Below are 15,005 nucleotides of genomic sequence, written 5' to 3' on the forward strand. Positions count from 1 at the left end.
AAATAAATTAATTAATTTAATAGCCCACATTTAAGCTGCGTTTCACAAGCTAAGAGATGAGTCTGTGAGGATAAAATTGTTTCATTTGGTTTTGTTGTGAGACGTAACAGAAAGCAAGCCAGGCGATCAGGAGAACTTCATAATGTTTCTTGATGAAGAATGTCTTGATAATGGTGTGGAGAGGAGGTCTTGTAAATACAACCCACGTTGCTGACAAGAAAGTAAGGTTTCAGTTTGCAGCCTCTGCATCCACAGTTTAGCCTTGTGGAGTCTCACTTGCCACTAGTAAAGTATTCTGGACTGAGATTTTGAGCAATCCCTTATACGTTTTGCTTTATGTTTGCTTTGCATGGGATCAATTATGTTACATACCAAAAAAGTAAAAGCTTTAAGTAACTCTTGGGACAGTATTTTGACATTATTATATTTTATTACCACCTTTTTTTATAGTCTCTAAAAATGTCTAATTGGTAAAATGAATTGTATTACATGTATGAATGCAGCAGAGCAGATATGATATTATGTATACAATGGTTTCAGATCTTCACAGTGGACCTGAAAAGCACCCAGTATGAATGAGGGCTCATGCAGAAACTCTGCAGTTGGTGGTAATAAATTTCATCCCTGATAATAAAGACATTAAAATTACTTTTCAAAGGACACGTGGGGTTGGATGCACACACAAACACACACACATCTCTGTATTTCAGTCACATTATCTACACTCAACATTTTATAATTCTGATTTTTTAAAACTCATTTATATTACGAACTACATTAATTCACTATTTGTAACCTAAGTTGTAGTTGTAAAATTGACACTGTTTTAAAAAGCACAACTTTGTCACCTTGTTGGTACATGTATTGGAGGGGCCGCTCTTGATCTGAATGTACTTTTTTAAATGAAATGTTGTGGAAGAGGAAATAATTCTCTGCAAATGAATGAGAATGGGTGTCAGTGACCATTAAACTTACCAACACTTGAATTCATATCCCCATTCTCAGAATCTGCTCCATGTTGGTTGTTACTGGCATGATAGTTGCTCATCGCTTCTAATTTTATTTTTTTCACCTTCATTGCTTCAGCAATGGCTGCATTGGTCGCGGCTGCAGCGGCTGCAGCAGCTGCTGTCAGGCCTTTAAAAAAATAAACGGAAAATAAAGTAATTCAAATTCAGATTTTTTTTGTATAATAGCCCATGTCTTTTCTTAACACATATGCAAACACATATTAGATTGCCTAATTGCTTTTATGTAATATATTACATAATATATCTTGATAATATATAGATTGATAATATATTTCGATTCAAAACCAGCCATTGCAGCATCGACACATGGATACAAATTCTTGTCAAATTCTCAAAGAATATATTAGCAGAAAAGTAGCTCACATATTACATAGAAGTTGAATTGTGGACACATATTCCATTCCCGGCTGAATGTCCTCTACAGGTGTCCAGAAGAAGGCAGGAAGTCAGACCTGCAGATTAGTTACAAAGCTCACATCTGGTACCTAAATCTCCTTACTGTAGCACCCCACACTTGCTCTTTCCTGAATACACCATCATTTCCCACACACGGTCTGTGGCATCAACCTTCTGCTTCGCTGTGTGACTCACTTCCATGAATGCCCATCTTCTGGTCAAATTTTATTCATATTTTAGGGAATTAACCCACATATTCCCTGGGAAGTGACAATGCCTGCTTCTGTCTATAAGGTCTATGTCCACATTTCTGCAATGGTTCACATAATATTATACAGTTAACATCTGCTTATGCATTGGTTTTCCTTTTGGGTGGTGAGCTGGTCTGTGGCGGGGGCCGCTGTACAGCTAAGTAGCTTTAAGGATCTATTTTAAGACAAATAAAATTAAAAAAAAAATACTTCAACAAATAATGTGCTTTCACTTATTCAATATATAAACACTGTTTGGAGTGACATAAGAGTATTATGATCAGTGTAACCCTTGCTTTACAGATTACGTACTAAACCTCAAGGCCTAAAATGCTATCTTTAGTCTGAGGATGGTCACTGTCTCTTCTTTGTCTTACAGACCCTGGTCATTTATGGAACAGCAGATAATAATAGACATACTACAAGAGGTAGAATTTGAGGCCAGCTCTTAGAAGACCCAAGATGCAAAAACCACTGACATAAAGTATGATTATAGAGATAGCAATAAGATAATTTTAAATAGAAATTTTATTATTTTCTCTCTATGTCAACTTTTAAGAAGTTGATTCATTCCAACCTGAAAAAAGTGACACACCATTGGAAATATGAATAAAGATCTGCTAATTTAGAACTCTAACAATCTATGAAAGAGAATTGTGTATTTCCCTGTACCCATATTCTCCACACACATCTGGTTTAGAAGTTCTGACCACTGTGTTCCAGCCTTCTGAATTTATCTGTTGTGATTTATTTCCACTCCCTGCTAGTCGAGAGAATAAACACAACTTTTTTTTCCTTTCCTCCCCACTAATCATTACTCCTAGTTACCACAGCAAAGAGCAGCTGCCCATAGAATTACATGGGAGTCTTTCTTTGTTGGAAATCTCTGCTATGTAATAGGTTCACAGTAGGCTCCACCTTCTCTACAGATCAGGCAAAGAGGCCTTCACCACTTTGTGCCGAATTCAGGAAGATCTGCAGGTCAGATCTTCGCTTGAAAAACTCATAACTACTCCTTAAAGGCCATTGATCTAAATTCAAAGAATCCATCTGGGCTTAACACAAGCATTTGCTGCCTTTTAAGTCTCAATTTGAACAGATTCTCTCATCTTCCTAGGATTGAATTTTCTCCTCAATTACTCATTTCCTTCAAAGATGTTTCAGAGCATTTTCTTTCCTGTTCTCTTTAAATCCTCTGTGTGTTTCCCAGAAAAATCTTTTCCCTTGACTTTTGTCTCTTAACAAATGTGAACATCTCATTTGTCTCTTTCCTCTATTTCCTGGTATTTACTTGTTTCCAGTTTATGTCTTTTTTCCAGCCCCATGGCTTGGCTTCATGCTACAGGAGAATCTAGTAATTGTTTTCAAAATATGAAGACTTAAAATACAATTACATTATAGTCAACAAACTCCAAATAACATAATACTTAAGTGTTCAGAAATTGGTCTTGGGAATTTCTTCTTTTGTAAAACCAAACTAAACCCAGACAGAAAATATAATGATCAGGTAAGGAAGCTATATAAAGAATGGCACATTTTATAAAGCACAGACCAGGCCTGTTGTATATCCTTGTTCCTCTGTATGGAAGATTCAAGTGTTAGCTCAGTAGGAAACATGGTTACCTACTCTGTTATTCTAGATTATTCATATTTAATCCTTGATTGTCATAACTGCTTTTAGTCATGTTATTATACTGTGTTGTTGCCAATTTGTTTGATACTTTTTCAAAATTTACAATTCTAGTAGAACTCCAAAAGATGTATGTATCACAACCGTATACAGACATCAAATATCTCATGACTATCATAAAATTTAGCTTTCCAACTTTACTTAAAACTTTAAGTGCAGTTAATATGATATGGAAAGGATCAGAGCTCTACAAGGACCAAATATATCTGGGCATAGGGTCTTTTCTGAGACTGACACTCAACCAAGGACCATCTATGGATATAACCTAGAACTTCTGCTCGGATGTGGCCCGTGGTAGCTCAGTAACCAAGTAGTTTTACAAAGTAAGGGGAACAAGGACTATTTCTAACAGGATCTCAAGGTCAGGCTCCTTGACTCCCCCCCCCCTCCAGGGGAGGAGCAGTCCTGTTAGGTCACAGAGGAGGACTCTACAGCCAGCCCTGAAGATACCTGATAAAACAGGGTCAAATGAAAGGGGAGGAGGTCCTTCCCTATCAATGGACTTGGAAAGGGGCAGGGAGGAGACGAGGGAGGGAGTGTGGGGTTGGGGAGGGAATGAGGGAGCGGATACAGAGTTAACAAAATGTAACTAAAAAGAAAAATAAAATTAAAAAAAAAAACTTTAAACACTGGTAAGAAATTACAGTAGAAGAAACAATTACAAAAATTTTGGTTCTACTAACCCTCCTTGTATTTGATTTATTTTCTTAAATTCAACCATTTTTCTATTTCTGCTACTACTACAACAGCAGACTCTATGTCTTATTCCCTAAGGTCCTGCAAAGCATTCTTTTAAATAGTCTTTTTGCAGGAAAAAGCACACCAGTTGGTTATCCAATCTCACACATACAAGTAACATCAAACAGACCAAGCAGGTTGAATTTAGGACTATATAAGTATACACATATAAATATACATATATCGACATAGTAACAATTTTTGAAAAGAAAGAGGTTATGGATTTTTTAAAATAATAAGAAGAGGCATATGAGAGGACTTAGAGGGGCAAATGAAAGGGGGAAGGGAGAAAATATGTGATTATGTTATAATTGCAAACAAAAGGAAAAACTTATACAATGTAGTTCTGGTCATACTCATTCCTCTCACCGAGGTCTTCACAGATCCAGTCCCTAGCCCCCTACCTACCCAACCTTGTGCCCTGCTCTTCTGTGTTATAAACCAGTTCAGTTTGTGGAAGAGGTGAAAGCTGAAGGTGCAGTATGTACCTTTCCTTCCATAAGTTCCCTTTCGTAAATTTGAGCATGACATGTGCACATGACATGGACACAGAACATCCTTAATAACCTTTATTGGTCAACATGGTCATAGAAAATGAAGTCATGATCATACCACTCAATGTCTGTTAGAATGAAACTGAATACTTTGCAGGGTCATCAGGCTTCCTAGTGACTACTTCCCTAAAAATCCATGTGGACACATCCCCAGGGACAGATTAACTCTTGTGACCAAATGCATAACCCAATTTCAGTAACCTAAGTGGACTACATCATGTCCTTTCACTCCTGTCTTTGAACATGTTGGTCTGACTTCCTGAGAAGCCTCACACCAGTTGGACAGGAATCTACATTCCAAGAATTTGTCAGAACCAGTCATGGAACTTTCAAACTAAGAATGTAGCTACATCATATCCATCCAGTGTTCTGACTCAGGAGCTCTGCAGTGGAGGATCTGAAGCTATGCACTTGCCTATTATAAATTTCCTACTGCATGAGCCACCTTGCCATCCTCATATGTAATCTGGGAAGAGCAAGCAATACAGTCTTTTGATGTCTTTCTTTATGATATGACAGGAAAAAGATGTGGCTTAAGGATGAGGGGAGTATGGCTACATCCCTAAGCCTGGTGAGTATGGATAGACTCTTGGCATGCTTACAATAAATATTACCATGCATTTTGCTATAAAATATCACTGAGTGCTAAGTCATTCTCAAACTAGATCATTTGGAGAGCCAGAAGAGAAAATATAGCAGTAATTCTGACCATGTTAATAGAAGTACATGAACACTCTGTATTTGTAGTAGATTGCATGTGACTACACAAGAAATAGTAAATCTCATTAAATTAATGTAAAGCATGACTCTCCATAGGTACTTTGTACCTGAGGTTTGAGAGGATCACAAGCCATTTGGCAGCCTGTTACATTTATTTTAGTTCTCATTGACTTTCAGGGCCCTTTCCTTTCAAATCTCCAAGGTAATTCTCAAATCCCCTGACCCTTATTGTCTTTAGTGAAAGCATAGTTTTAATCTCTTAGTAGCCTCAGATAGAGGTTGTACTGTATATGGTGTTCATTAATTAACTTCCATTAAAAAGAAAAGAGAGGAAATTATATGATATATATATACAGCACCCAGAATTCACACCATGACTTTTTTAATAAGGCAAAATTTTTTCTCTGAAAGAAATACCAGTAATTTTTAATATCTATCTTTCTTCTTAACCCCTTCTATAGAGCTATTTACACAGACCCTAGTTTTGTTCTGCCTCAGATTCCTGAAAACTTTTGCTTCCCCTCTTTCCACTTCTCACTCCAAAGTTTTTACACTTCACATTGCCACATTTAATTCTTCACAATCAAACCAAATAATTTTCTTTTCAGATCTAGTCAATCTAGTATCTCACAAAGGGGGGAGGGATTCACACAATTCCTTTAATATAAGAAAAGTTTTAAATTAGATATAAACACTTGGTGAAAATTTTATATTAAAATTTACAGAGTATAACTGTTTTATAATGAATGATTATTAACCATGTAGAATGACACTGAAATGAACTTTCAAAAGTAAATGTTTAAAAATAAACAGAGAAATCTAAACTCAAATTATCTATTTATAAAAGGAGACAAAACAGCCAAACCAACTGGTTGAAAAAGAAAATGGTTGCATTAAAATAATCAATAGAGGTAGACAACTTAAGATGGGCAAATGAATGAATGAATAAATGATCTCTTACAGTAAGAAATAATTAGCCCTTTGATTTCATTCACCAAACATGCTAAACCACTGTCAAAGGTTTTAGAATATAGCTGTTTGACTATCTTGAAACACCTTTTGATTCAGGCCTCCACATGGATCAAATTTATCGTGTAATCATTGAATTTGAACTCTGTATGCTGTGTTGATATAAAGTCCTTGCTATTTCAAATACAATTTCATGGGTCTAACTTTTGAAAGAGAAGCAGACACTGTTACCATTGTTACTATTTAAACACATCCTCTTACTTTGCAAAGAGAGCAATTATATTCTGCTTTCAACTTTCATTAAATAGCCTTTAAATTTTTTCAAATGCCATTAAGCAATTCCGATCACCCTTTTTAAAAAGAGTAAGAATCTCATTATATTTATTTCAAGTAATTTAGTGCCCTTAGTTATAAGTAGAAGATTACAACTGTAGATTATAAATATCAATAAAGAAGACATATTGCTGTCAAATCCTTTCTCTGATCTGTTTGTTTGCTCATTAACTTGAAAAGTCCAATCTTTGATCTTTGGTTTCAAAGACATCAAGATGACTTCCAAATGTTTGATATGCTGTCTACTTTTACATTGAATTCCACATAAAGTTCATTTTTTCAAAACCTAATGGCTGAAAAGTCATGTTACAGTGAAGAGATGGTAAGTATTCAAATATTCCATATGACTATTTATTAGTCTATGCTGCTTACTCAAACCTAGAAGAAACAAGTTTAAACATGCAAGAAATTATGGTCAAGGGTAGTTATTATTAATATTCTGGAATTGATAGGTTATTTATGTCTGGCATTCTTTCCCCTGATTATTCAGGGAGACAGGCGGCTTATAAATATCTCATCACCCCACCGTCACAGAAATTTCATCGACAGTGCTCATGCACAGCTATTAGCAATATGAATCTAACCATTACAAGAAGGAGGAAAATCGAACATGTGGCATTAATACGCAGTCCTGGTTCGTAACCATCTGATAGGCAGATGGTGTGAAGCGGCTTCTCCAGCTGAAATGAAGGGCACATCATTTAAAGGCTTGTTTGCATTCTAACTGATATCAGTGCCATATTGATATACACGATGCATCATGGCAGGATTTGAACAATCTAGTTTGCTTCAGTCATAAATGTTTACAGCCTTGTTTTTTTTAAATCTTATAAGCATGTTCAGAAGAGTGTATTTTTAATTTATGAAAGCTATTGTTTACTTCTGTTGAACTAGAAGATTAGTAGAAAGCAGGAATATTAAATTACTTCAACCAGAGCAATATAACTAAGACAGATGAATAAAGTGGGTTTCTATTTTCAATAAAGATGTTAGTAAAGGAATTTTAAAATTAGCCCAGGCATTTTGTGCATTAAATACATTTATTCATTTAAACCTTCCAGCTATTTTTCCCCAAGTGGCATAGAGAGGAACTTAATGCTTTACATAGTCATTCATTTAAAACTCTCACTGTGTGCAATTAATCTTGTCTAACAATTCAATTCAGAAAGTAAAACATCAAAAAGCATAGTTCAATTCAACACTCATTACTGTGAGGCAATCTTTCTGCTCCTGACAGTTCCTATAGACTTTGAAAAGCTATGTTGAAGGTGCATTGTAAGCTCCATATGAGTTTGAATTACAACTCAATTGAAATCACTCCAAGACGCAGAAGAACTCTTGGCTCAGTATAACAACTTGAAAACAACCAGTTATCTTTTTTTTTTTACCCCACTTTTTTTCTTATCCTTATTTAAATACCAGCTGTCCAAAAACTGACACTAATCTCCAGTTATTTTATTTCTTATTACTTTCTAAATAAATTAAAAATGTGACTGAACCATGTCTGTTCTCATCTCAAATGCTTAAATAGCAGAAATTATAAGCTACTACAATAAGAAATGTAATTGTGCATCTGGTTAAAGTGAAGATTTTCAGCATGAACTTGTCTCCTAATGTCCATTAGAGTGACTTTCTTGCCCTTTGTAGCACATTTGTATTCTGTGGAGAAAAGGAAAATTGATCCCTGAGGCCACTAATGGAAACACTTTCTATACCAGTTTTCAGTTTCTCAATTGATTGAATTAGATTTTAGAAATGTTTAGACTAACAATGGCAACCAAAAAAAAAAAAAACTCACAAAACTGCATAAACATATAGTTAGAAACATATTATCCCCTTTGAGTTAGCATGCATATTGATACTGTTATTGTTCAGGTATTATTTAGGCAGTCAGGAAACAGTGGTGGGGCTAGGATGAATTAGAGAGAAGGGAATTGGGTGAGTTTGGGGTTGATGGAAGTAAGAAAAAGATGCAATTACATTTTCACTAAAACAATATTTTAATAGAAACATTATCATTGTATAATTAACAACTGATAAGTCAAATAAATATCAGCATCACCCTTTTTTGTGAACCATTTACAATTCCAACCTTCTTGAATAAAGGGGTTAGAGCCTCAGTGAAATCACAGTACCAGATACCATGGGGAGGTCATCTGGCCCTGAGTAAATCATTGAACCATTTTAATAGGGGTCTTTGAAAATCTCACCTTCTGATCACTGACTCAAAGAAACAGGACAAACCAGAATGAACAAAATGGGTTAAATTACTGTAATTTGGATTTCAGTTGAACTGAGTTCCTATGTGGAAAGGCAGGCATTGCATGGTCTTTATATCTTTTATTCATTTTAATACTATCCCCCCTAAAAAAATCATTTCTAAGCCACCACTTGGTGACTCAACTTATAAAACATGGGTACTGGAAAAGGTAATCTTTGCTTAACTGACAGTGAAATGTAGAGGCAAAGATAGTACTCTTTTCCGTAGCATTACATCATTAAACAATGACAGAGCAAGCCCACTTCTAGGTCACATTTCAGTCCTGAACCCACTGAAGAAAAAGGTATACAGAGAATAGACTAGAATAAAGCCAGCTGTAGTGTTTAAAAGATGCATCTCTTTGCTTTGTAATTTACGGATTGCACATGGGAGCCAAGGTTAGACAGGAAAATAAATGCACAAATGTGTCAGCTGACAGAGAATCTGAAATTTTCAATGACAGTTTAATGAAATTCATGATATATTTGCTGTAGAGAGAATTAGAATTCACCTTTAATTGTTTGCAAAACTTTTACATGTGGCATTGTTGAAAGGCAACATTAGTAATATTGCCTGAATCCTACATCATTGTTCAGTTAAGGAAATATTGTCTTCTGCATAACTTTAATATTGAACCAATTCTCATCATGTACACTGAAATAATCAAAATTTAACTCTAACTTTCAAGGAAGCATATTATACCATATCTTACTTCTCTGTTTCTTAATTAACGAGGCACTAGTTTACCTTGTTTCATTCCAGGGCCTAGCATTTCTTCTTACATCTATAGCCATCAAGCAAAATGACATAGTAATTGAGCCTAGGCAGGTGGTTCTAACTAGCATGAGTATGACTGACAGAGTGTGACATTCTAAAAAGATGCTTTCAGAGAGGCAGCTAGATAATATATTGCTGAGCTGGGCTAGATTGATGAGCAAAGTAAAAATGCCATAAGTGTGTTTTTCTACAAAAGTATGATCTCACCTGCATTTGAATTTAAATATCTTCTCATATATTCTATTTGTCCCAATATCCTTTGATATTTCAAGAGCTCCTCTTTCATTTTGCTTTTCACAAAATGCATGGAGACTCTTGTCACTCTGTTCCATTAAAGGTATTTTTTTGTGCAAAAATGTAGGGAGAGAAAGAAGAAAGGAGACAGAGGACAGGAGAGAGGAGAGGAGAGACACTTTTGTTTGTTTTGTTTTTTATTGTTTTTTATTTCTACATTTAAGACTTGGTTAGGGAAAAAAAAACTATCCAATACAGAGTTAATAAAATGTAACTGATAAGAAAAAAATAAAATTAAAAAAAGAAAGAAAAAGTATGAGAATATACCAAAAAAAAAAAAAAAACCAAAAAAATAAATAAATAAACCTATCCAAAGACATCAAAATGTGTTAAAAATAGGAACATAAAAGTTTTCTGATTTGGTAACGTAACATAAATATTTCCATGGAAAAGACCCAGGAGGGGTATATATTCATGGAAACACATGATACAAATATGTATAAACATTATTTTTTTGTCCTACTCAAGAAACTTCAGTTCAGGATGAATTGGGAACATTTCTGTCTACCACCACTGAGTATCAGACAGTAAGCACAGAAGGGCCCCAGTCAAGATGGTGCATCTTCACTTCTCTGTCTTCGGGTTCTTTCAGGAAGTCAGCATTTCTTGAGGGACGTAATCAGCCTGTGAGGTAGGGATTTCCTCACTTTTTGTAAAGAGGAGCTGGACGGTGATAATGCTTAGAAAAGTAGGCATCAGGTAGAGCCTTAGAGTTGGACCTCGGGGAGAGAACGATTCAGATGAGTTTTAAAGGACAGATCCCACACACTCTGAGTGATAGGGAATGTTCAAAAGAAAAAAACATGAATGTGGTCCACAGTCTGAGAGCGGTGTCAGGCTGAGGCGGATAAAGTCTTTGTCTTGGCACAACCTTGTAATCACTATGAAGTTACTTAAAGCCTTGAATGTGTCACAGGCAAATTTAGCTTGATCACAATATGACACTGTTGCTTTTCAAGAATAAAAAACGCTCTCTTATAAAGCCTGATTACCATATTCAGCAGGGCTCACCCAAAAAGTGAGCGGATGGGCATTCTATTATTCACATCCCGTTTCTGCTCTAAAATATTTCTATAGAAAACTATGTTTAATCCTTATAGGAAAATAAATGTGAGTTTGGAGATTTTGAACTATTTGTTGTTTGTCAGTACCATTTATTTGTTTTCAGAACGAAGGAGACAACAAATCCTGAACTTTCCTAACATGTTTTCACTTTGAGGACAGCATCCAGGGTTGTAGTGATCCAATGGCTTCTCTTGACCTAATTTGTTTTGTGTCATGAGAATCTATTAAAAGAAACTAAATCACCGCAGTAGATTTATTCACTTTAAATAATTTAAGCTAATTGAAAGAGAACCAAACTAAAACTAAAACACTTTCTTCGGCATTCAACTTCTGCATGTCAATTAGTAATTTAAACAACCAGCTAATTACAGCAGCTTTGCAAGGAGCATGGGCTGCTCTGTGTGCACATCCCTCTGTGTCCACTGAGTTAAGGGTACAGGTAAGCAGCCGATCTGATCAGAGACGTGTGCACGTCTTCCACGCTGCATTAACTTTCCATCTATTGATGCATATTTAAGATTTTTCTTATTTTCCCCCAAACTGTTTTTCAAATGAGAATATTTTAAAACACAACAGGTACCTAAAGTTTTCATTTCTGATCACATTTTCACCGTTAAGACATTTCAAACTTATAATGTGACTTGAAGAAATGACAAGCGTAGCATTTTTATTCAAATAGGTTACGATTACATCATAATATTAAGAAAGTGGAGTCCTCTGAGCTGGCTCAAGGCGGAGACTCTGCTTAACATTATTATATTTTATTTGTTTCTAACTTACAACAGCTACACATTCTTTTAACTTACTCTTGTTAACAGGTCCACAAAACGCTACTGCCAATTTCCATGCTTCTCTTTACCTTGAAGTGCGTCTGTGAAATTAGTGATCTTTTTCTCATGAATTTATTTAATGGGACCACTGGGTTAGTTCTTTGTACTATCTGAAATATAGCTCCTTGTTGTATGTGCAACCATCCTGTAAGAGTTTCAAAAGCTTTTATTTGCAGTATTTAATCTGCAAATCTTTCTGATGAGTTTTCAAAAAAATCAGAAGTAACTTTATTTTAGACGTGAAAGGTTTGGAAACGTTGCTGAGGTATGTTGTGAATGAAGACAACACCCTTAAGTGGGCTTCCCTGCTTTAAACAGCATTCATCTTTTTAAAAGCAATAGCTTCTCAGTCCACACCGAGACTCCTGCATTATTCATTTCATGTGCAACCCCGGCTGGACCATAAATTGTTACTTTATCTAATCAAAGGAGACTTAACTCTACAGAAGGTCAAAGGTTTAATTTTGTGAAGTATTATCTTACGCTATGAGTTTAACCGAAAAATAGAAGAAGAAAAACAGCCAAGAAACTGGCACTAAATGAACCTTTATTGCCCCAGGCTTTGGCCTAGTTAATAAACTTTCATTGAAGGTTTCTTTCAACTGTTACGGACAATGAGGAGGGGAAAAAAATCTTAAATTACAGCCATGTGTGACTTTTAAAGCAGTCATTCTTTTTTATCTCAACCTCCTCAGCATAGAAAAAAAAAAAAAAAAAGACAAAGAGAGATTGTCTTCAGTCTCTTAACCAAAAATGTATGTTTCTAAACAGATGAAAAAGTACAGATAAACTTTTTGAGAAGCAGAGGTCAGCTTTGAACAATATAAAAAAATGCATTCTTTAGGTGTTGAATCTCAGAGAGCAATCTCTTGAGCTCAGTGTTAAACTACAAAGAGCGCAGAGAAGACATGAGTTCTACCCCATGACCCCCACTCTTAGAGTCTCTGGCATGGTAATACACAAAGCCTTATAGTTTATCATTGCACAAGGGCTGATGCGAGCTTCAGTACTAATTAAACTCATTGTAATTATGACGTTATCTATGTGTCTTCTAAACCACTCAAGTGGAAAAAAAATCCCCCTTCTGTCACATTGAAAAACGCTAGCAGCAAATATTTAATTTTATCAATAGGCAATTAAAAATTTTAGGAGGAACAATTTCATCTGTCTAGCTTACACTTTCAAGCAACGATCTCTCTGCACTTCTCATTTTAGCATTTTCTGGAGATGATAAATTAAGTTCTTGTGAACAACTCTAGACATTATCATATTTTTTCAAGCGCCACTGCGTGATGATCAAAGTTGCTCACCACCTCAAAGACACCTTGATCTGCACATCACTGCATGGAAATAGAGAGATTCCTATGTCACTTAACTGTGGTCAAAGTTCCAGCCTCTTCTGGAATACAAAGTAAAGGGAGCCTTAAAGAAACATATGTGCACAGGGTTTCTTTCCCCAGCCACGATGCTCTCAGCAGGACATGGAACCCTTCTGTCCTGGCAGCATCCTACAGAACCGGTACTCAGCCTCCTGACAAGGACCGGTCTCCAGGACAGTACCTTGTTCCCCATGAGTGGAAGCAGCATGGCATCAACTCTAGCAGCAGAGACTGAAAGTGTGAGCCCTGAGAGCTGCTTCCCACACACCTGGGGAACAAAAAGCCTTACTGCAGTGAAGGCACAAACACAGGTTCACACCAGTATTTCCGTTTCTTTTCTGGCTTTCCGTATTTAGCAGAGAGATTCCTGAGAGGGCGAAAACTACAGAGATTCAAGACAGTCGACTGTGATTAGAGGGGGTAAAATTAAAATTCTATGTACAGTAGGAGAACCCCAAATTTAGACTTCTGGTCAAAGCTAAACCTGGATATGAGAATGTGAAGCAAACAGAGACAGCTGGTCTTCAAAGAGGCTTTGATACTCAATGAGTAGGTTTCCAAATGGTGTGGAAGCCCATCACATGTTGCTTTAACATGACAACGGGGATGGATGTACAGACTGATTGATAATATGAGAAGGGTTTTGTTTGTTTGCTTGTTTTCATTTTTCACCACTTTTTTTTTTTTTTTTATTCTGCCTTACCTGTATACATGCTGTGATCAATGAGTGCCATAAGGAAAAGGGAAGAAGTGTGAAGAATCACTGGCTGCTTCCGGGAAGGAAAACACACCATTGTATAAAAGTAAAGCTGTATATATGGATTTGTAGCTGTGAGATTTGTTAAAGGCAAGGACAGTCATGCTTCAAAGTTACAGTTCTTTTCTCATTTATTGTTCTTATTTTTATTTATTTATTTATTTACTACAGAAAATGGCTGAGGTACATTAGAAAATGACCCTGAGGTCAGAGAAGCCTGGGAGAGAAACGAATTCAGGTATCTCAAGTTTAATTCTTTCCCCCATTAATCAAAGTTTTATGGGTTTGGGAAAGTTGTGCTACAGAGCACAGGGAGGATAAGAAACAAGCCACATCAACGGAATTCAAAGGATTTATTAAATGTGCAGACAGTAACTGAGACTGGTGTTTTAGCTAGATTGACTCAATTAATTAATTGTAGCATTGTGAAACACTGAAATGTGCAAGGAACGTGCTCCTGCCTGCAATGCTGCAATGTAGCAAAATACTTAGAATTTCTCAACCACCCAGAGCTTTTGCTGTTTTCTTTTTTAACCTAATCCACAGCTTGACACAGATTCTAGGGTAATGGAACACGGTTATTGATTGAAATAATATCTAAACATCACTGTACTAGCCTGGTGGCCTAACAAAATACTGTGTGTCTGAAACTTGAGAAATTCAGGTTGGGCAACAAACTTGCCTTCTCAGCTCTGGCTTGAAAGGTCTTCTAGAAAATCCTTTGTGCCCACATGAGCCTTTTCCTGTTTCATAGAAGCAAATACCTATTACTTCAGCTGTAGTGCTTTTTAATGCTATGACTTACTCAAAGCCTTAGTCTTAGTCTTTGGCCACAAACATTCTAAGGACAACAGCATAGCACAGACAAACACAGAAGCGAGCTTGGCATTCAACAACAGAGACTTCAGAACTCTTACCATTTTATCTACTGTGCTTCAATTTGCAATGATAAAACTATCAT

The 15,005-nt window shown here is 36.1% G+C and overlaps 1 protein-coding gene across 4 annotated transcripts in view; it reads right to left on the reverse strand.

Moving 5' to 3' along the window:
* The window catches only part of Dach1 (dachshund family transcription factor 1), a 410,763-nt gene that overhangs the window by 196,681 nt on the left and 199,077 nt on the right, over positions 1-15,005 (reverse strand). For 3 of the 4 annotated variants that reach the window (XM_060391521.1, XM_060391520.1, XM_060391522.1), the window contains exon 3: positions 976-1,137. The exons of the other annotated variant lie outside the window; for it this stretch is intronic. In XM_060391521.1, the coding sequence (XP_060247504.1) occupies positions 976-1,137 (162 nt within the window). The remainder of the gene's footprint in view (positions 1-975; positions 1,138-15,005) is intronic. 4 annotated transcript variants of the gene reach the window in all.

Source organism: Meriones unguiculatus, chromosome 9 (genome assembly GCF_030254825.1).
Source record: "Meriones unguiculatus strain TT.TT164.6M chromosome 9, Bangor_MerUng_6.1, whole genome shotgun sequence".
Taxonomy (NCBI): Eukaryota; Metazoa; Chordata; class Mammalia; order Rodentia; family Muridae; genus Meriones; species Meriones unguiculatus.